Below are 23164 nucleotides of genomic sequence, written 5' to 3' on the forward strand. Positions count from 1 at the left end.
TACCTTTGGATAGGTTTGAATTACTGACGAAGACGTTGTTTGAATAACTGATAGCTTGGAAGAGAAGATATATTTTTGTTTTCCTCATTTAGAGAGAGTACGCTATCCTTAAATCAATTTAACCCTTAAACGTATATGGGAATTGATCTGGTGGAATAGGGCGGCTAAATATACACGTTGATCTTACAGAAGAAATTATGAAATGCAAGTTTTCAATTAAAAGAAAACAGTTTGGAGATTATGGGAAAAGGGTTTGACTAATCTGACACCCTTGATTTTACAGGACATTTACTGGACATTTACAGGACATTTACAGGACATGGACATTTACAGGACATTTACAGGACATTTACTGGACATTTACAGGACATTTACTGGACATGGACATTTACAGGACATTTATAGGACATTTACAGGACATTTACTGGACATTTACTGGACATGGACATTTACAGGACATGGACATTTACTGGACATGGACATTTACAGGACATGGACATTTACTGGACATGGACATTTACAGGACATTTACAGGACATGGACATTTACAGGACATTTACAGGACATTTACAGGACATTTACTGGACATGGACATTTACAGGACATTTACAGGACATTTACAGGACATGGACATTTACAGTACATTGACATTTACAGGACATGGACATTTACAGGACATGGACATTTACCAGGACATTGAACAGGACATTGAACAGGACATTTAACAGGACATTTAACAGGACATTTAACAGGACATTTAACAGGACATTTAACAGGACATTTACAGTATATTTTGCCGCATTAGTTGATAATTAAATCTGAAAACACACTAGATAGATTCGGTAACTTGAGACTATTCATGGTAAATGTGGGGTAGGTGCAACAGAAGACAAACTAAAGACAAGTGAGAGGACTAACTGACTGTCTCCAAGTGACCACACACACACGCACACCTCTCCAAAAGTGTGGACAGTTCCTGCGTAATTTCAATACATTTTTACGACTTCAACTATGAAAGAAGGTGCTATTTTAAGCTCTCCAAAAAGCTGAGCTTTTGAGGAATTACAGCAAGCCGCCTTGTAGTTGTTTTGAAGCATGCTGGATAGCCGCTGCGTTCCCAATTCAGGCGCTTATTAGTACAACAAAAATCCTCCATTTTCAACCAGTATAGGGGTACGGGTTGCAAAGATGTGTGTGTGTTTTAACTCACCAGGGTCCGAGGCTGTGGACAGTATACCAGGACTACTGACGCTGGCTGACAGGTAGTCAGGAGAGGGGTGCTCCACCTTACAATTAGAATTACCTTCATTAACTCAAGGTGGGGAAATTTGTTTAGCATTTTAGGCTTCACAACATTGTTGAAAACACAGAATATCATATAGAGTACAGAGCATTTGGAAAGTGTTCATACCCCTTGACTTATTCCACATTTTGTTACGTTACAGCCTGAATTCTAAAAAATGGATTAAATACCAGAAAATCCTCAATCAACACACAATACCCCATAACGAAAACAGTTATTATTTTATTTTAGCAAATGTATTACAAATAAAAAACCAGAAATAGCTTATTTACATTCAGACCCTTTGCTATGAGACTCAATGGAGCTCAGGCGCATCCTGTTTCCATTGATCATCCTTGAGATGTTTCTACAACTTGGAGTCCACCTGTGGTAAATTCAATTGATTGGACATGATTTGGAAAGGAATATAAAGGTCCCACAGTTGACAGTGCATGTCAGAGCAAAAACCAAGCCATGAGGTCGAAGGGAACTGTCCATAGAGCTCCGAAACAGGATTGTGTCGAGGCACAGATCTGAAGAAAGGTACCAAAACATTTCTGCAGCATTGAAGGTCCCCAAGAACACAGTGGACTCCATCATTCATTAAAAGGAAGAAGTTTGGAACCACCAAGACTCTTCTTAGAGCTGGCCGCCCGGCCAAACTGAGCAATCGGGGGAGAAGGGCCTTGGTCAGGGAGGTAACCAAGAACCTGATGGTCACTCTGACAGAGCTCCAGAGTTCCTCTGTGGAGATGGTTGTCCTTCTGGAAGGTTGTCCCACCTCCGCAGCAAATCACCAATCAGGCACTTATGGTAGGGTGGTCAGACTGGAGCCACTCCTCAGTAAAAAGACATGACAGCCTGCTTGGAGTTTGCCAAAAGGCACCTAAAGATTCTCTGATCTGATGAAATCAAGATTGAACTCTTTGGCCTGAATGCCAAGCGTCACGTCCGGAGGAAACCTGGCACCATCCACCCTGAAGCGTGGTGGTGGTGGCAGCATCATGCTGTGAGAATGTTTTTCAGTGGCAGGGACTGGGAGACAGGATTGAGGGAAAGATGAACAGAGCACAGAGAGATCCTAGATGAAAACCTTCTAAAAGAGCACTTAGGACCTCAGACTGGGGTGAAAATTCACCTTCCAACACACAACGACCCTAAGCACACAGCCAAGACAATGCAGGAGTGGCTTCAGGACAAGTCTCTGGAGAGACCAGAACGTAGCTGTGCAGCAACACTCCCCATCCAACCCGACAGAGCTCGAGAGGATCTGCAGAGAAGAATAAGGGAAATACTCCCCAAATACAGGTGTCCCAAGCTTGTAGCGCCAAACCCAAGAAGACTTGAGGCTGTAAATCACTGACAAAGGTGCTTCAACAAAGTACTGAGTAAATGGTCTGAATACTTATGTAAATATGTTTCTACATTTTATACATTTGCAAAAAAAAAAAATCTAACTTTGTGCTTTGTCATTATGGGTTATTGTGATGTCATTATGGGGTATTGTGATGTCATTATGGGGTATTGTGCTGTCATTATGGGGTATTGTGCTGTCATTATGGGTTATTGTGCTGTCATTATGGGGTTATTGTGATGTCATTATGGGGTATTGTGATGTCATTATGGGGTATTGTGATGTCATTATGGGGTATTGTGATGTCATTATGGGGTATTGTGATGTCATTATGGGGTATTGTGATGTCATTATGGGGTAAACAAATCTATTTTAGAATAAGTCTAACGTAACAAAATGAAGGAGTCTGAATACTTTCCAAATGCACTGTATTGTCAACCGGTGTAATAGAAAAAGCCATCAAACATAAACACATACCTTGTTGCCCTGCTCTGGGGTGCTCAGTCTCCGGGGGCCCAGGCCTGGGCTGCTCTCTGAGCCCGGGAACCTCCTCACCGTCAGACACCGCTCATCAGTCAGACCTAGCTCATCTGACAAACTGTTCAGTTGAGGCTGAGGGGGAGAGATGGGGGAGAAGTGGAGAGAGAGGAAGACGGGAGAGGGAGAATAGAGGAAGTAGTATGTGATGAAACCCCAGTATGAAACCCCATTATATATTGAAACCCCAGCATATATTGAAACCCCAGCATATATTGAAACCCCAGCATATATTGAAACCCCAGCATATATTGAAACCCCAGCATATATTGAAACCCCAGTATATATTGAAAACCCAGTATATATTGAAAACCCAGTATATGCAGTGAATAAGGATTTACCTTTGGCGGTAGAGGTGGTGGGATTCCATGCTTCAGGGTCGACCTAGAATTGGAGAAGACCAGACAGTCAGGCAGGGAGTGTGTGTGTGTGTGAGTGTGAGTGTGTGTGTAGCACTTACAGCTCCACGTCTTCAAAGGCGTCCTCCAGATGGGCCATATGTCCTCTGGAGGAAGACCGAGGGAATGACAGATCAGAGGGAGGAGAAGAGAACAGGGAGGTCAGGGAGGAGAAGAGAACAGGGAGGTCAGAGAGGGGAGGAACAGGGAGGTCAGAGAGGGGAGGAACAGGGAGGTCAGAGAGGGGAGGAACAGGGAGGTCAGAGAGGGGAGGAACAGGGAGGTCAGAGAGGGGAGGAACAGGGAGGTCAGAGAGGGGAGGAACAGGGAGGTCAGAGAGGGGAGGAACAGGGAGGTCAGAGAGGGGAGGAACAGGGAGGTCAGAGGGGAGGAACAGGGAGGTCAGAGAGGGGAGGAACAGGGAGGTCAGAGAGGAGAAGAGAACAGGGAGGTCAGGGCTGGGGGGGGTAATGTTACCACCAGGGTTGTGGTGAATTCCATTTCAATTCCAGTCAATTCAGGAAGTAAACCACATTCCAAATCTACAAGCATTGAAGAGAATTGGGATGTCAGTGTACTTCCTGAACTGACTGGAATTGAGCCCAACCCTGGTTTCCATGATGATGCTTATGAAGTAGATGACTCGTTCCTCAGAGAGAATAGGAGCCTGGACCCTTTGTGACTCAGAGAATAGGAGCCTGGACCCTCTGACTCAGAGAGAATAGGAGCCTGGACCCTCTGTGACTCAGAGAGAATAGGAGCCTGGACCCTCTGTGACTCAGAGAGAATAGGAGCCTGGACCCTCTGTGACTCAGAGAATAGGAGCCTGGACCCTCTGTGACTCAGAGAATAGGAGCCTGGACCCTCTGTGACTCAGAGAATAGGAGCCTGGACCCTCTGTGACTCAGAGAATAGGAGCCTGGACCCTCTGTGACTCAGAGAATAGGAGCCTGGACCCTCTGTGACTCAGAGAATAGGAGCCTGGACCCTCTGTGACTCAGAGAATAGGAGCCTGGACCCTCTGTGACTCAGAGAATAGGAGCCTGGACCCTCTGTGACTCAGAGAATAGGAGCCTGGACCCTCTGTGACTCAGAGAATAGGAGCCTGGACCCTCTGTGACTCAGAGAATAGGAGCCTGGACCCTCTGTGACTCAGAGAATAGGAGCCTGGACCCTCTGACTCAGAGAGAATAGGAGCCTGGACCCTCTGTGACTCAGAGAGAATAGGAGCCTGGGGCCTTATTTACATATGTTGTGCATGTACAAAATATACCCCAAAACATGAGCACCGCCAGTTCACAGAAAAGTTGGCATTTATAAAAATGTAACTTGACGTGAGAATGTGCTTAGCTTTCCTCAAACTTTAGACCATGCATACGCACAGTTTGTCATGGTTGAAGCATTGCAGCAGAAAGTAGACTAGTATTTTATACAATTAGGTATATGACAAGCTAATTCATAAAAACAAACAGGTAAATATAACAAGATGCAATCATTTTTTATTTATTTTTGATCTTTATTTTGACAGGGAAGGACGCTGAGGCCAAGGTCTCTTTATAATTTGTCATTAGTGATTATTTATATTTTTTAATCTTTGCATTCTATCCATTTCCATCTATTTCCCATTTCAATTCCATGATCACTGAAGAATAAATTCATCTCCTCGGATAGATTCATACTGGTGCAGTAGCCTGCAGTAGCCTGCAGTAGCCTGTAGTAGCCTGTATAGTAGCAGCCTGTAGTAGCCTGCAGTAGCCTGTATAGTAGCAGCCTGTAGTAGCCTGCAGTAGCCTGTATAGTAGCAGCCTGTAGTAGCCTGCAGTAGCATGTATAGTAGCAGCCTGTAGTAGCCTGCAGTAGCATGTATAGTAGCAGCCTGTAGTAGCCTGCAGTAGCCTGTAGTAGCCTGCAGTAGCCTGTAGTAGCCTGTATAGTAGCAGCCTGTAGTAGCCTGCAGTAGCCTGTATAGTAGCCTGTATAGTAGCAGCCTATAGTAGCATGTATAGTAGCAGCCTGTAGTAGCCTGCAGTAGCCTGTATAGTAGCAGCCTGTAGTAGCCTGTATAGTATCAGCCTGTAGTAGCCTGCAGTAGCCTGTAGTAGCCTGTGTAGTAGCAGCCTGTAGTAGCCTGCAGTAGCCTGTATAGTAGCAGTCTGTAGTAGCCTGCAGTAGTCTGTATAGTAGCCTGTAGTAGACTGTATAGTAGCAGTCTGTAGTAGCCTGTAGTAGACTGTATAGTAGCAGTCTGTAGTAGCCTGTAGTAGACTGTATAGTAGCAGTCTGTAGTAGCCTGCAGTAGCCTGTATAGTAGCAGCCTGTAGTAGCCTGCAGTAGTCTGTATAGTAGCCTGTAGTAGACTGTATAGTAGCAGTCTGTAGTAGCCTGTAGTAGACTGTATAGTAGCAGTCTGTAGTAGCCTGTAGTAGACTGTATAGTAGCAGTCTGTAGTAGCCTGTAGTAGACTGTATAGTAGCAGTCTGTAGTAGCCTGTAGTAGACTGTATAGTAGCAGTCTGTAGTAGCCTGTAGTAGCCTGTATAGTAGCAGTCTGTAGTAGCCTGTATAGTAGCAGTCTGTAGTAGCCTGTATAGTAGCAGTCTGTAGTAGCCTGTAGTAGCCTGTATAGTAGCAGTCTGTAGTAGCCTGTAGTAGACTGTATAGTAGCAGTCTGTAGTAGCCTGTAGTAGACTGTATAGTAGCCTGTATAGTAGCAGCCTGCAGTAGCCTGTAGTAGCCTGTAGTAGCCTGTAGTAGTCTGTATAGTAGCCTGTAGTAGACTGTATAGTAGCAGTCTGCAGTAGCCTGTAGTAGACTGTATAGTAGCAGTCTGTAGTAGCCTGTAGTAGACTGTATAGTAGCAGTCTGTAGTAGCCTGTAGTAGCCTGTATAGTAGCAGTCTGTAGTAGCCTGTAGTAGACTGTATAGTAGCAGTCTGTAGTAGCCTGTAGTAGACTGTATAGTAGCCTGTATAGTAGCAGCCTGCAGTAGCCTGTAGTAGCCTGTAGTAGCCTGTAGTAGTCTGTATAGTAGCCTGTAGTAGACTGTATAGTAGCAGTCTGCAGTAGCCTGCAGTAGCCTGTATAGTAGCAGCCTGTAGTAGCCTGTATAGTATCAGCCTGTAGTAGCCTGCAGTAGCCTGTAGTAGTCTGTGTAGTAGCAGCCTGTAGTAGCCTGCAGTAGCCTGTAGTAGTCTGTATAGTAGCAGTCTGTAGTAGCCTGCAGTAGTCTGTATAGTAGCCTGTAGTAGACTGTATAGTAGCAGTCTGTAGTAGCCTGTAGTAGACTGTATAGTAGCAGTCTGTAGTAGCCTGTAGTAGACTGTATAGTAGCAGTCTGTAGTAGCCTGCAGTAGACTGTATAGTAGCAGCCTGTAGTAGCCTGCAGTAGTCTGTATGGTAGCCTGTAGTAGACTGTATAGTAGCAGTCTGTAGTAGCCTGTAGTAGACTGTATAGTAGCAGTCTGTAGTAGCCTGTAGTAGACTGTATAGTAGCAGTCTGTAGTAGCCTGTAGTAGACTGTATAGTAGCAGTCTGTAGTAGCCTGTAGTAGACTGTATAGTAGCAGTCTGTAGTAGCCTGTAGTAGCCTGTATAGTAGCAGTCTGTAGTAGCCTGTAGTAGCCTGTATAGTAGCAGTCTGTAGTAGCCTGTAGTAGACTGTATAGTAGCAGTCTGTAGTAGCCTGTAGTAGACTGTATAGTAGCCTGTATAGTAGCAGCCTGCAGTAGCCTGCAGTAGCCTGCAGTAGCCTGTAGTAGTCTGTATAGTAGCCTGTAGTAGACTGTATAGTAGCAGTCTGCAGTAGCCTGTAGTAATAATATAATATAATATATGCCATTTAGCAGACGCTTTTATCCAAAGCGACTTACAGTCATAGACTGTATAGTAGCAGTCTGTAGTAGCCTGTAGTAGCCTGCAGTAGCAGCCTGTAGTAGCCTGTAGTAGCCTGTAGTAGCCTGTAGTAGCCTGCAGTAGCCTGTATAGTAGCAGCCTGTAGTAGCCTGTAGTATACTGTATAGTAGCAGTCTGTAGTAGCCTAGTAGTAGACTATATAGTAGCAGTCTGTAGTAGCCTAGTAGTAGACTATATAGTAGTAGTCTGTAGTAGCCTGTAGTAGTCTGTATAGTAGCCTGTAGTAGACTGTATAGTAGCAGTCTGTAGTAGCCTGTAGTAGACTGTATAGTAGCAGTCTGTAGTAGCCTAGTAGTAGACTATATAGTAGCAGTCTGTAGTAGCCTGTAGTAGACTGTATAGTAGCCTGTATAGTAGCAGCCTGCAGTAGCCTGCAGTAGCCTGCAGTAGCCTGTAGTAGTCTGTATAGTAGCCTGTAGTAGACTGTATAGTAGCAGTCTGCAGTAGCCTGTAGTAATAATATAATATAATATATGCCATTTAGCAGACGCTTTTATCCAAAGCGACTTACAGTCATAGACTGTATAGTAGCAGTCTGTAGTAGCCTGTAGTAGCCTGCAGTAGCAGCCTGTAGTAGCCTGTAGTAGCCTGTAGTAGCCTGCAGTAGCCTGTATAGTAGCAGCCTGTAGTAGCCTGTAGTATACTGTATAGTAGCAGTCTGTAGTAGCCTAGTAGTAGACTATATAGTAGCAGTCTGTAGTAGCCTAGTAGTAGACTATATAGTAGCAGTCTGTAGTAGCCTGTAGTAGTCTGTATAGTAGCCTGTAGTAGACTGTATAGTAGCAGTCTGTAGTAGCCTGTAGTAGACTGTATAGTAGCAGTCTGTAGTAGCCTAGTAGTAGACTATATAGTAGCAGTCTGTAGTAGCCTGTAGTAGACTATATAGTAGCAGTCTGTAGTAGCCTAGTAGTAGACTATATAGTAGCAGTCTGTAGTAGCCTAGTAGTAGACTATATAGTAGCAGTCTGTAGTAGCCTAGTAGTAGGTCTATAAGATAGCGCACTAGTTCAAGTATTTTGCAACTCTGAAACACAGTAGAATTTAACAGATGAACAGACAGTTGATCTTGTATGTAGGCTACCACTGTAACTAGTTGTACATATTGGTTCTAAGTGTGTAGGCTACCACTGTAACTAGTTGTATATATTGGTTCTAAGTGTGTAGGCTACCACTGTAACTAGTTTACATTCTGTTGGTTCTAAGTGTGTAGGCTACCACTGTAACTAGTTGTACATATTGGTTCTAAGTGTGTAGGCTACCACTGTAACTAGTTGTATATATTGGTTCTTGGTTCTGTGTAGGCTACCACTGTAACTAGTTTACATTCTGTTGGTTCTAAGTGTGTAGGCTACCACTGTAACTAGTTTACATCCTGTTGGTTCTAAGTGTGTAGGCTACCACTGTAACTAGTTTACATTCTGTTGGTTCTAAGTGTGTAGGCTACCACTAACTAGTTTACATTCTGTTGGTTCTAAGTGTGTAGGCTACCACTGTTACTAGTTTACATCCTGTTGGTTCTAAGTGTGTAGGCTACCACTGTTACTAGTTTACATCCTGTTGGTTCTAAGTGTGTAGGCTACCACTGTAACTAGTTTACATTCTGTTGGTTCTAAGTGTGTAGGCTACCACTGTAACTAGTTTACATTCTGTTGGTTCTAAGTGTGTAGGCTACCACTGTAACTAGTTTACATTCTGTTGGTTCTAAGTGTGTAGGCTACCACTGTTACTAGTTTACATCTTGTTGGTTCTAAGTGTGTAGGCTACCACTAACTAGTTGTACATATTGGTTCTAAGTGTGTAGGCTACCACTGTAACTAGTTTACATTCTGTTGGTTCTAAGTGTGTAGGCTACCACTAACTAGTTTACATTCTGTTGGTTCTAAGTGTGTAGGCTACCACTGTTACTAGTTTACATCCTGTTGAGTAGACAGACAAGACTATGTCTGGCGGTGCAGCATATTTATATTGGTGAAAAAGTTACCAAAAACATTGTTGAATTGAAACGATTGGGTTTACAGGTCCACAACAGCCTGGTGGGTTTTACAGCTACGTTAGAGCACGGCAGGGCATCAGGATGGGTATGAACGGAGCATGGTGGCACGGAGCCGGGCCGCAGCACAGCGGCCTGGCTTTAACCCCATCGGCCAGACTGCCATCACAACAGATAGTGGAGTGGAGTGGGTCAATGGCATCCTACCACAGGACACTCAAGATGCCTCCCCTATTAGCACCCTTTTCCCTATATAGTGCACTACGTTTGACCAGGGGCCTATTGGGGTCATACTGGCTCTGGTCAAGAGTAGGGCACTAAATAGGGAATAGAGTGCCACTGAGGAAAACATACACAGGGTGTTGTTAGTGTTACCGTTGGAACAACTCGTCCTCAACGCTTTTCAGAAGGCTCCTTCGGATGGACAGGCGAAGAAGAGAGCAACGGAGAGGAAGGACAGGAGAAGAAGAGAGCAACGGAGAGGAAGGACAGGAGAAGAAGAGAGCAACGGAGAGGAAGGACAGGAGAAGAAGAGAGCAACGGAGAGGAAGGACAGGAGAAGAAGAGAGCAACGGAGAGGAAGGAAGGCGAAGAAGAGAGCAACGGAGAGGAAGGAAGGAGAAGAAGAGAGCAACGGAGAGGAAGGACAGGAGAAGAAGAGAGCAACGGAGAGGAAGGACAGGAGAAGAAGAGAGCAACGGAGGAAGGAAGGACAGGAGAAGAAGAGAGCAACGGAGAGGAAGGAAGGACAGGAGAAGAAGAGAGCAACGGAGAGGAAGGACGGGAGAAGAAGAGAGCAACGGAGAGGAAGGACGGGAGAAGAAGAGAGCAACGGAGAGGAAGGACGGGAGAAGAAGAGAGCAACGGAGAGGAAGGACGGGAGAAAAAGAGAGCAACGGAGAGGAAGGACGGGAGAAGAAGAGAGCAACGGAGAGGAAGGACGGGAGAAGAAGAGAGCAACGGAGAGGAAGGACAGGAGAAGAAGAGAGCAACGGAGAGGAAGGAAGGAGAAGAAGAGAGCAACGGAGAGGAAGGAAGGAGAAGAAGAGAGCAACGGAGAGGAAGGAAGGACAGGAGAAGAAGAGAGCAACGGAGAGGAAGGAAGGACAGGAGAAGAAGAGAGCAACGGAGAGGAAGGACAGGAGAAGAAGAGAGCAACGGAGAGGAAAGACAGGAGAAGAAGAGCAACGGAGGAAGGAAGGACAGGAGAAGAAGAGAGCAAGGGAGAGGAAGGACAGGAGAAGAGAGCAACGGAGGAAGGAAGGACAGAAGAAGAGAGCAACGGAGAGGAAGGACAGGAGAAGAAGAGAGCAACGGAGAGGAAGGACAGGAGAAGAGAGCAACGGAGAGGAAGGAAGGAGAAGAAGAGAGCAACGGAGGAAGGAAGGACAGGAGAAGAAGAGAGCAACGGAGAGGAAGGACAGGAGAAGAAGAGAGCAACAGAGGAAGGAAGGACAGGAGAAGAAGAGAGCAACAGAGGAAGGAAGGACAGGAGAAGAAGAGAGCAACGGAGAGGAAGGACAGGAGAAGAAGAGAGCAACGGAGGAAGGAAGGACAGGAGAAGAAGAAGAAACAAAAAGAAAACAAAAAGGACAGTCAAAGCACGTGGACGGACAAGAACCTTGCTCTTTCACAACTTGGTACAAACACGCCAGACTACAGGGAGACAGGTAGGCGTGTAGGTCAAAGGTCATGCTTTGAGAAGAGAACAGGGTAGCTAGCTCCACACAAACTAAGGTGAAATGGAAACGGGTCAGTCCATGGGAGGTCAAATTCATTCCATGAAGTTATCTAGTGTCTATTTAGTGATTTATTTTCTATTTTGGATCCAATTAAGATCTAGACAACAAGGTGAGGGGACTGATCAGTGACCTGTGCCTGTAGTCATAAAGCGTCTCAGTGTAGGAGTGCTGATCTAGGATCAGGTCCCACGCTGTCCATATAACCTCATTATGATCTAGGATCAGGTCCCCCGCTGTCCATATAACCTCATGATCTGGGATCAGGTCCCACGCTGTCCATATAACTTCATGATCTGGGATCAGGTCCCACGCTGTCCATATAACTTCATGATCTGGGATCAGGTCCCACGCTGTCCATATAACTTCATTCATTATAATCTAGGATCAGGTCCCTCGATGTCCATATAACCTCATTATGATCTAGGATCAGGTCCCTCGCTGTCCATATAACCTCATTCAGTATGATCTAGGATCAGGTCCCTCGATGTCCATATAACCTCATTATGATCTAGGATCAGGTCCCTCGCTGTCCATATAACCTCATTCAGTATGATCTAGGATCAGGTCCCTCGATGTCCATATAACCTCATTATGATCTAGGATCAGGTCCCTCGCTGTCCATATAACCTCATTCAGTATGATCTAGGATCAGGTCCCTCGATGTCCATATAACCTCATTATGATCTAGGATCAGGTCCCTCGCTGTCCATATAACCTCATTCAGTATGATCTAGGATCAGGTCCCTCGCTGTCCATATAACCTCATTATGATCTAGGATCAGGTCCCACGCTGTCCATATAACCTCATTATGATCTAGGATCAGGTCCCTTGCTGCCCATATAACCTCATTATGATCTAGGATCAGGTCCCACGCTGTCCATATAACCTCATTATGATCTAGGATCAGGTCCCACGCTGTCCTCATTCATTATGATCTAAAGGGGAAAACTGGTCCTAGATGAGCACTCTTACTGTAAGAAGCTTTATGGGTACAGTCCCTGATCAAATCAAATACAAGGGAGAAGTAAAAACATGCAGCCCCCCCTTGACCTCTTGACCCTCCGTGGAATGATCCCTGTAGTGTGGGCTAGTATCACAGCAGGGAGGTTTCACAAAATTATTCACGCAACAAAACTCAGTAAAAGCCTACTTAAATATAAAAAGACAAAACGGAAAAATAGAAAGCTTGAGCAGAGTAGATGATTTACAGATGTATTGATTACTAAAAGGTATTGATTCCTAAAAGGTATTGATTACTAAAGGTATTGATTACTAAAGGTATTGATTACTAAAAGGTATTGATTACTAATGCAAGGGCCCTCGTGCTGTCCTGTGTACCCATGGTCTAATGGAGAGGAACCATCCCACTCTCTTAAAAATGGTTGTTGGGTGCGTAAAACCAGCCAAAACTGTAATGAGTCCACATTTAAAAAATATATACATATTACCTCTTATTTTGGTTTATCTAGCTTTATTTGACATATTTGTAAGTGTGGAGGGAGACATTCCATTTTGTCTTAACCATGGTGATATTCAGTAGTCGCATGGCAGACTCACATTGGACCAGACGAGACAGGAGACAGGAGACAGCCCCAGCCAGCTAAAAACAGAAGCCTGGAGCCATTAACAGAGGCGTTCCCATGACGATGGTTACCACGGGGTTCTTACCTGGTCGTGATGCCTCCCTCTGCGAATGGGCTCCAGGGGGAGGGGAAGTCGCTCTGTTTAGTCACATCCTGGAAAGACCACGGCAATAACAAACAAGACAGTTAGTTCCATAACACCAGGGGCTGCGTAGAAAATGGCACCCTATAGAGTAGTGAACAACCTTCGACAAAGGCTCTTGTGTATAAAAAACAAACAGGTGTAGACCTTAGTGAAATGCTTACTTAAAAGCCCTTAACCAACAATGCAGTTATAAGATAAGTACAACATTTAAAACAATAACAGTAAGAAATAATTAAAGAGCAGCAGTAAAATAACAGTAGCGAGGCTATATACAGGGTATTACAGAACAGAGTCAATGTGGAGGCTATATACAGGGTGTTACGATACAGAGTCAATGTGGAGGCTATATACAGGGCGTTACGATACAGAGTCAATGTGGAGGCTATATACAGGGTGTTACGGTACAGAGTCAATGTGGAGGCTATATACAGGGTGTTACGATACAGAGTCAGTGTGGAGGCTATATACAGGGTGTTACGGTACAGAGTCAATGTGGAGGCTATATACAGGGTGTTACGGTACAGAGTCAATGTGGAGGCTATATACAGGGTGTTACAGTACAGAGTCAATGTGGAGGCTATATACAGGGTGTTACGGTACAGAGTCAATGTGGAGACTATATACAGGGTATTACGGTACAGAGCCAATGTGGAGACTATATACAGGGTATTACGGTCCAGAGTCAATGTGGAGGCTATATACAGGGTATTACGGTACAGAGTCAATGTGGAGGCTATATACAGGGTATTACGGTACAGAGTCAGTGTGGAGGCTATATACAGGGTATTACGGTACAGAGTCAATGTGGAGGCTATACACAGGGTATTAGGGTACAGAGTCAATGTGGAGGCTATATATAGGGTGTTATGGTACAGAGTCAATGTGGAGGCTATATACAGGGGGTACCGGTACAGAGTCAATGTGGAGGCTATATACAGGGGGTACCGGTACAGAGTCAATGTGGAGGCTATATACAGGGGGTACCGGTACAGAGTCAATGTGGAGGCTATATACAGGGGGTACCGAGTCAATGTGGAGCTATATACAGGGGGTACCGGTACAGAGTCAATGTGGAGGCTAAATACAGGGGGTACCGGTACAGAGTCAATGTGGAGGCTATACAGGGGGTACCGGTACAGAGTCAATGTGGAGGCTATATACAGGGGGTACCGGTACAGAGTCAATGTGGAGGCTAAATACAGGGGGTACCGGTACAGAGTCAATGTGGAGGCTATATACAGGGGGTACCGAGTCAATGTGGAGCTATATACAGGGGGTACCGGTACAGAGTCAATGTGGAGGCTATATACAGGGGGTACCGGTACAGAGTCAATGTGGAGGCTATATACAGGGGGTACCGGTACAGAGTCAATGTGGAGGCTATATACAGGGGGTACCGGTACAGAGTCAATGTGGAGGCTATATACAGGGGGTACCGGTACTGAGTCAATGTGGAGGCTATATACAGGGTGTTACGGTACAGAGTCAATGTGGAGGCTATATACAGGGGGTGCCGGTACAGAGTCAATGTGGAGCTATATACAGGGTGTTACGGTACAGAGTCAATGTGGAGGCTATATACAGGGGGTACCGGTACAGAGTCAATGCAGGCCGAGTCTGAAATGGCACCCCATACGCTAGTCAAAAAGAAGTAAAAATCACAAATAACCAATGAAATTGCTTATGTAATATTAAATATAATCACCATTTCAGTGTGAGCCTCCGTTTCCTTCCTCAGTGGAGGTTCAAACTTCACTTTATCAACTGTGGAGGAGAGAAGAAGGCTTTGAAGAAGTGGCATTGAGACATTACACACTCCAGTCAGTAGGGGGAGCCAGATCAACACTCCAACCATCACAACAAACCATACCAGCATCCTTAATGCATCAACACTGAGTAAATCCTTTAAGACACCGACTGATTTTAGACCAGTTTTGCATTTCTTCAACTAATGGTTGAGGTTAGGTTGTGGTGAGGGGAAACTCATCCTAGATCTGCACATAGGGCTAACTTCAAACCAGAGCCATCAACACAAAGGGCAGGGGCCAGGCTCTCTACGTTAATTAGGATCTCACATTCAGGCACTATGTGAGTCCCAAAATTAAACCCGATTGAGAGCATCACTTTGAACCCTGTTTTCCCTGTTTTGCCTTTAAGGCGCCCTGTTTTCCCTCTAAGGTGCCCTGTTTTGCCTTTAAGGCGTCCTGTTTTGCCTTTAAGGCGCCCTGTTTTCCCTCCAAGGCGCCCTGTTTTCCCTTTAAGGCGCCCTGTTTTCCCATTAAGGTGCCCTGTTTTCCCTTTAAGGTGCCCTGTTTTCCCTTTAAGGTGCCCTGTTTTCCCTTTAAGGTGCCCTGTTTTCCCTCCAAGGCGCCCTGTTTTCCCTTTAAGGTGCCCTGTTTTCCCTTTAAGGTGCCCTGTTCTCCCTCATGTTTTCCCATTAAGGCGCCGTTTTCCCATTAAGGCGCCCTGTTTTCCCTTTAAGGCGCCCTGTTTTCCCTTTAAGGTGCCCTGTTTTCCCTTTAAGGTGCCCTGTTTTCCCTTTAAGGTGCCCTGTTTTCCCTTTAAGGTGCCCTGTTTTCCCTTTAAGGTGCCCTGTTTTCCCTCCTGTTTTCCCATTAAGGCGCCCTGTTTCCCTCCTGTTTTCCCTCCTGTTTTCCCTTTAAGGCGCTCTGTTTTCCCTTTAAGGCGCTCTGTTTTCCCTTTAAGGCGCTCTGTTTTCCCTTTAAGGCGCTCTGTTTTCCCTTTAAGGCGCTCTGTTTTCCCTTTAAGGCGCCCTGTTTTCCCTTTAAGGCGCCCTGTTTTCCCTTTAAGGCGCCCTGTTTTCCCTTTAAGGCGCCCTGTTTTCCCTTTAAGGCGCCCTGTTTTCCCTTTAAGGCGCCCTGTTTTCCCTTTAAGGCGCCCTGTTTTCCCTCCTGTTTTCCCTCCAAGGCGCCCTGTTTTCCCTTTAAGGCGCCCTGTTTTCCCTTTAAGGCGCCCTGTTTTCCCATTAAGGCGCCCTGTTTTCCCATTAAGGCGGCCTGTTTTCCCATTAAGGCGGCCTGTTTTCCCATTAAGGCGGCCTGTTTTCCCATTAAGGCGCCCTGTGGCCTGGGCTCCGTTGCCCCTTAAAAATAGCTCTGTTGCGCCTAAACCAAACTTGAAACTCTGGTTGTAAAGATGCATTTGTAAAACAATTAGACAGATTACAGTAGGGAAATACTGTAAACGTGGCAGCAGGAGGAATGTTGGGATGCCAGTCTTTTTTTTTTTAAACAAAAGGCCACAACTCTGCTTTCAAAAGTTTTTTTTTACCGCGATTGCATTTAGTATTGTTGTGCATTGACTGCTTGTCAGAATATGTTTCCTCCCCTTTGGTTCTCGCAACTTGAATGAGAGGAATATGTATTTTGCATAGAACCAATGGTGGAGAAACGACCCAGTTGTCATACTTGAGTAAAAGGAAAGATCCCTTAGAGAATGACTCAATAGTCATAATTGAGTAAAAGTAAAGATCCCTTAATAGAAAATGACTCAAGTAAAAGTGAAAGTCACCCAGTAAAATACTAATTGAGTAAAAGTTAGGGGAGAAGGGGTTATAGACTATTGAATATAGAGGATTCACGTCGCAGTTAGAGCAGCTATTGTGCTGTTTCCTCCCTCATGTTGTTGGAAACCAAAGTGAAAGTGTTATGCAGATTGGGACAGTGAAGCTTCATGATAAATCATAAATGTGCATTTTTGTCCAATAAACTAATGACTTGCATGGACACGTAGTTATGATGTTCAGGTTTTTTTTTGGGGGGGGGGGGTCAAATGTGACCAAATGCCGGACCAAATGAAAAAATACAATGTAACAAATGATCAAACTCTGAATTCAAGCTATTGCTCAAAACTGTGTGTGAAATTCCATTTATACGAACATGGGAGTGTCCTACCAATCATGCATTTGAGTTCAGTACCCACAGCGTAAGAGAGAAAATAAAAATTGGGAACACATTTATTTGGGAGATCTACATTTATTTGGGAGATCTACATTTATTTGGGAGATCTACATTTATTTGGGAGATCTATATTTATTTGGGAGAGATATATTTATTTGGGAATATATTTATAAGAACAGACATGCTTCTGTGTTGGACTGTCATCAACACCCCAACATATTTTTAAAACCAAAATCCGTTGCAGTGTGTCTGGTGTAAAGTAACCAATTTTACCCAAATGAGAACAGTCCCACCCATCTGGCATCCTAGGCAGGCTTCAAGCAAATGTTCAACACTATTTGAAAGATTTTGAATAGTATTTGAACCCAGCGTGTCCGCTGCGCTCCCACGGGTCCTGGCTCTGAGCCAGTCCTGCAGGATTAACACTATGGCCCGCCCCTGCAGGAGAGACAGACCAGCCAATGGGAGAGCGATTCAGAGCTCTGACTAATTCAACTGGTCGACTAGGGACAAGGGGGTGGGTGTTCCTGTCTAGATACTGTGGGATGTTGACAGATAATCACTGACAGAGGAGGAGAAAGGAGAGGATGACACTGGAGGATCGAGGAGGACGGAGGAGAAGAGGACCAGAGGAGAAGATAGGAGGACCAGAGGAGAAGAGAGGACCAGGAGAAGAGGACCAGAGGAGGAGGAAAAGAGGACCGGAGGAGGAGAAGAGAGGACCAGAGAAGGTGGAGAAGAGAGGACCAGAGGAGGAGGAGAAGAGAGGACCAGAGAAGGAGGAGAAGAGAAGGACCAGAGAAGGTGGAGAAGAGAGGACCAGAGGAGGAGGAGAAGAGAGGACCAGAGGAGGAGGAGAAGAGAGGAGGAGGAGAAGAGAGGATCAGAGGAGGAGGAGCTGAGGAGGAGAAGAGAGGACCAGAGGAGGAGGAGGAGCAGGAGAAGAGAGGACCAGAGGAGGAGGAGGAGGAGCAGAGAGGACCAGGAGAAGAGAGGACCAGAGAGGACCAGGAGAAGAGAGGACCAGAGAAGGTGGAGAAGAGAGGACCAGAGGAGGAGGAGAAGAGAGGACCAGAGGAGGAGGAGAAGAGAGGACCAGAGGAGGAGGAGAAGAGAGGACCAGAGGAGGAGGAGAAGAGAGGACCAGAGGAGGAGGAGAAGAGAGGACCAGAGGAGGAGGAGACTCTCTTCTCCTCCTCCTCTGGCCAGAGGAGGAGGAGAAGAGAGGACCGGACCAGAGGAGGAGGAGAAGAGAGGACCGGACCAGAGGAGAAGAGAGGACCGGACCAGAGGAGAAGAGAGGACCGGACCAGAGGAGAAGAGAGGACCGGACCAGAGGAGAAGAGAGGACCGGACCAGAGGAGAAGAGAGGACCGGACCAGAGGAGAAGAGAGGACCGGACCAGAGGAGAAGAGAGGACCGGACCAGAGGAGGAGGAGAAGAGAGGACCGGAACAGAGGAGAAGGAGAAGAGAACCAGAGGAGGAGGAGAAGAGGACCAGAGGAGGAGGAGGAGAAGAGAGGACCGGACCAGAGGAGAAGGAGAAGAGAACCAGAGGAGGAGGAGGAGGAGAAGAGAGGACCGGACCAGAGGAGAAGGAGAAGAGAACCAGAGGACGAGGAGAAGAGGAGGAGAAGAGAGGACCAGGAGAAGAGAGGACCAGGAGAAGAGAGGACCAGAGGAGGAGGACCAGAGGAGGAGGACCAGAGGAGGAGGACCAGAGGAGGAGGACCAGAGGAGGAGGAGCAGAGAGGACCAGAGGAGGTAGAGGACCAGGAGAAGAGAGGACCAGAGGTGGAGATGAGAGGACCAGAGGTGGAGGAGAAGAGAGGACCAGAGGAGAAGAGAGGACCAGAGGAGAAGAGAGGACCAGAGGAGAAGAGAGGACCAGAGGAGAAGAGAGGACCAGAGGAGAAGAGAGGACCAGAGGAGAAGAGAGGACCAGAGGAGAAGAGAGGACCAGAGGAGAAGAGAGGACCGGACTAGAGGAGGAGGAGAAGAGAGGACCGGACTAGAGGAGAAGGAGAAGAGAGGACCGGACTAGAGGAGAAGGAGAAGAGAACCAGAGGAGGAGGAGAAGAGGACCAGAGGAGGAGGAGAAGTGAACCAGAGGAGGAGGAGAAGAGAGGACCGGACCAGAGGAGAAGAGAACCAGAGGAGGAGGAGAAGAGAGGACCAGAGGAGGAGGAGAAGAGAGGACCAGAGGAGGAGGAGAAGAGGACCAGGAGAAGAGAACCAGAGGAGGAGGAGAAGAGAACCAGGAGAAGAGAACCAGAGGAGGAGGAGAAGAGAACCAGAGGAGGAGGAGAAGAGGACCAGGAGAAGAGGACCAGGAGAAGAGGACCAGAGGAGAAGAGAGGAGAGAGTGGCTGGTGTTACTTACAGCTGATCTCTGAGTGAGTTCTCTCTGGTCTGGGGTGTTTGTTGATGGAACGGATGGTGTGTCTCACTACTGAAAGAGACTGAGGAGGGAGGGGAAGAAATAGTGGGGAGAAAAATAAGGGAAGAGAGAGAACAAGAAAAGAAAGTGGGGGAGAAAGAGTAGACAGACTTCAAAATTAGATGTTTCAAAGTGAAGGAATAAACTACTCAGACCCCTTGACTTTCTCCACATTTTGTTACATTACAGCCTTAGTATAAAATGGATGTTTTTCCTCATCAATCGACAAACAATACCCCATAATGTCAAAGCAAAAAGGTTTTTAGAAATTATAACAGACTATCACATTCACATTTAAGTATTCAGACCCTTTACGCAGTCCTTTGTTGAAGCACCTTTGGCAGTGATTACAGCCTCGAGTCTTCTTGGGTATGATGCTACAAGCTTGGCACACCTGTATTTGAGGAGTTTCTCCCCATTCTTCTCTACAGAGCCTCTCGAGCTCTGTCAGGTTGGATGGGGAGTGACGCTGCACAGTTATTTTCAGGTTGGGTTCAAGTCCGGGCTCTGGCTGGGCCACTCAGAGACTTGTCCCGAAGCCACTCCTGCGTCGTCTTGGCTGTGTGCTTCGGGTCGTTGTCCTATTGGAAGGTGAACCTTCGCCCCATTCTGAGGTCCCGAGTGCTCTGGAGCAAATTTTCATCAAGGATCTCTCTGAACTTTTCTCTGTTAATCTTTTCCTCAGTCCTGACTAGTTTCCCAGAACCTGCCACTGAAAAACATCCCTCATAGCATGATGCTGCCACCACCAACATGCTTCAGGGTAGGGATGGTGCCAGGTTTCCTCCGTACGTGATGCTTGGCATTCAGGCCACAGAGTTTAATCTTGGTTTCATCAGACCAGAGAGTCTTGTTTTTCATGGTCTGAGAGTCCTTTGGGTGTCTTTTGGCGAACTCCAAGCGGGCTGTCATGTGCCTTTGACTGAGGAGTGGCTTCTATCTGGTCACTAACATAAAGGCCTGATTTTTGGAGTGCTGCAGAGATGGTTGCCCTTCTGGAAGGTTCTCCCATCTCCACAGAGGAAGTTGTGAGCTCTGTCAGAGTGACCATCTCCCTGACCAAGGCCCTTCAACCCTGATTGCTCAGTTTGACCGGGCAGACAGCTTTAGAAAAAGTCTTGGTGGTTCCAAACTTCTTCCATTTAAGAATGATGGAGGCCACTGTGTTTTTGGGGACCTTTAAATGCTGCAGAAATGTTTTGGTACCCTTCCCCAGATCTGTGCCTCGACACAATCCTGTCTCGGAGCTCTACGGGTAATTCCTTCGACATCATGGTTTGGTTTTTGCTCTGACATGCACTGTGAACTGTGGGACCTTATATAGACAGGTGTGTGCTTTTCCAAATCATGTCCAATCAATTGACTTTACCAGAAGTCGACTCCAATCAAGTTGTAGAAACATCTCAAGGATGATCAATGGAAACAGGATGCACCTGAGCTCCATTTTGAGTCTCATAGCAAAGGGTCTGAATACTTATGTAAATAAGGTATTTCTTTTTTCAATTTTTTTATACATTTGAAAACAATTCTAAAAACCTTTTTTTGCTTTGTCATTATGTGGTATTGTATTGTGTTTATAGAGTGCTGAGCATTTAAAAAATATATATTTTTAGAAACAGGCTATAACTTAACGGCACAGACAGAAGAGGACTGGCCACCCCACATAGACTGGTTCCTCTCAAGGTTTCTTCCTAGGTTCCTGCCTTTCTAGGGAGTTTTTCCTAGCCACCGTACTTCTACACCTGCATTGCTTGCTATCGGGGGTTTTAGGCTGGGTTTCTGTACAGCACTTTGAGATATCAGCTGATGTAAGAAGGACTTTATAAATACATTTGATTGATTGATTAACAAAATGTGGAAAATGTGAAAGGGTCTGAATACTTTCACTGTAAATACATAACATGTCACCACAAGAGTAAACAATGTCATAATGGTGAGACAGACAGACAGACAGACAGACAGACAGACAGACAGACAGACAGACAGACAGACAGTCCCAGACAGAAGACAGAGGACAGTGGACAGACAGAGTCAGACCAGACAGACAGGGACAGTGGACAGACAGAGTCCCAGAAAGACAGGACAGACAGTGACAGACAGAGACAGACAGACAGACAGACAGACAGACAGGACAGACAGACAGACAGACAGACAGACAAAGACAGGGCAGTGGTTAGTTTTAGTCCCAGAAAGACAGGGCAGTGGTTAGTTTTAGTCCCAGAAAGACAGGGCCGTGGTTAGTTTTAGTCCCAGAAAGACAGGGCAGTGGTTAGTTTTAGAGACAGACAGACAGACAGACAGACAGACAGACAGACAGACAGACAGACAGACAGACAGACAGACAGACAGACAGACAGACAGACAGACAGACAGACAGACAGACAGACAGACAGACAGACAGACAGACAGACAGAGACAGACAGACAGGGCTGTGGTTAGTTTTAGTCCCAGGCAGACAGACAGGGCTGTGGTTAGTTTTAGTCCCAGACAGACAGACAGGGCTGTGGTTGGTTTTAGTCCCAGGCAGACAGACAGGGCTGTGGTTGGTTTTAGTCCCAGACAGACAGGGCTGGGGTTAGTTTTAGTCCCAGACAGACAGGGCTGGGGTTGGTTTTAGTCCCAGACAGACTGGGCTGTGGTTGGTTTTAGTCCCAGACAGACAGGGCTGTGGTTGGTTTTAGTCCCAGACAGACAGGGCTGTGGTTAGTTTTAGTCCCAGACAGACAGGCCTGTGGTTAGTTTTAGTCTAAGGCAGACAGACAGACAGGGCTGTGGTTAGTTTTAGTCCCAGACAGACAGGCAGGGCTGTGGTTAGTTTTAGTCCCAGACAGACAGACAGCAGGCCTGTGGTTAGTTTTAGTCCCAGACAGACAGACAGCCTGTGGTTAGTTTTAGTCCCAGACAGACAGGCCTGTGGTTAGTTTTAGTCCCAGACAGACAGGGCTGTGGTTAGTTTTAGAGACAGACAGACAGGCCTGTGGTTAGTTTTAGAGACAGACAGACAGACAGACAGACAGACAGACAGACAGACAGGGCTGGGGTTAGTTTTAGTCCCAGACAGACAGACAGGGCTGTGGTTAGTTTTAGTCCCAGGCAGACAGACAGGGCTGTGGTTAGTTTTAGAGACTGACAGACAGGCCTGTGGTTAGTTTTAGACAGACAGACAGGCCTGTGGTTAGTTTTAGAGACAGACAGACAGGCCTGTGGTTAGTTTTAGTCCCAGACAGACAGACAGACTGTGGTTAGTTTTAGTCCCAGACAGACAGACAGACAGGGCAGGGACAGACAGTCCCAGACAGACAGACAGGGCTGGGACAGTTTTAGTCCCAGACAGACAGACAGGGCTGTGGTTAGTTTTAGTCCCAGGCAGACAGACAGGGCTGTGGTTAGTTTTAGTCCCAGGCAGACAGACAGGGCTGTGGTTAGTTTTAGTCCCAGGCAGACAGACAGGGCTGTGGTTAGTTTTAGTCCCAGACAGACAGACAGCAGGGCTGTGGTTAGTTTTAGTCCCAGACAGACAGACAGCAGGGCTGGGGTTAGTTTTAGTCCCAGACAGACAGAGACAGACAGGGCTGTGGTTAGTTTTAGTCCCAGACAGACAGGGCTGTGGTTAGTTTTAGTCCCAGACAGACAGACAGAGACAGACAGGGCTGTGGTTAGTTTTAGTCTAAGGCAGATAGACAGCAGGGCTGTGGTTAGTTTTAGTCCCAGGCGGACAGACAGGGCTGTGGTTAGTTTTAGTCCCAGACAGACAGACAGGGCTGTGGTTAGTTTTAGTCCCAGACAGACAGACAGGGCTGTGGTTAGTTTTAGTCCCAGACAGACAGACAGCAGGGCTGGGGTTAGTTTTAGTCCCAGACAGA

At 46.3% G+C, this 23164-nt stretch overlaps 2 protein-coding genes across 2 annotated transcripts in view; both read right to left on the bottom strand.

Annotated features, from left to right (window-relative positions):
* Positions 1-23164, bottom strand: part of LOC124001333 (deubiquitinase DESI2-like) — a 1147470-nt gene that overhangs the window by 371518 nt on the left and 752788 nt on the right. The gene's annotated exons all lie outside the window — the stretch shown is intronic.
* The window catches only part of map4k5 (mitogen-activated protein kinase kinase kinase kinase 5), a 121456-nt gene that overhangs the window by 50769 nt on the left and 47523 nt on the right, over positions 1-23164 (bottom strand). Inside the window, 7 exon segments of the mRNA XM_046308051.1 lie at positions 1211-1286; positions 3114-3248; positions 3515-3557; positions 3634-3678; positions 12882-12949; positions 14647-14705; positions 19245-19323. Of these exon segments, the coding sequence (XP_046164007.1) occupies positions 1211-1286; positions 3114-3248; positions 3515-3557; positions 3634-3678; positions 12882-12949; positions 14647-14705; positions 19245-19323 (505 nt within the window).

Source organism: Oncorhynchus gorbuscha, linkage group LG17, assembly GCF_021184085.1.
Source record: "Oncorhynchus gorbuscha isolate QuinsamMale2020 ecotype Even-year linkage group LG17, OgorEven_v1.0, whole genome shotgun sequence".
Taxonomy (NCBI): domain Eukaryota; kingdom Metazoa; phylum Chordata; class Actinopteri; order Salmoniformes; family Salmonidae; genus Oncorhynchus; species Oncorhynchus gorbuscha.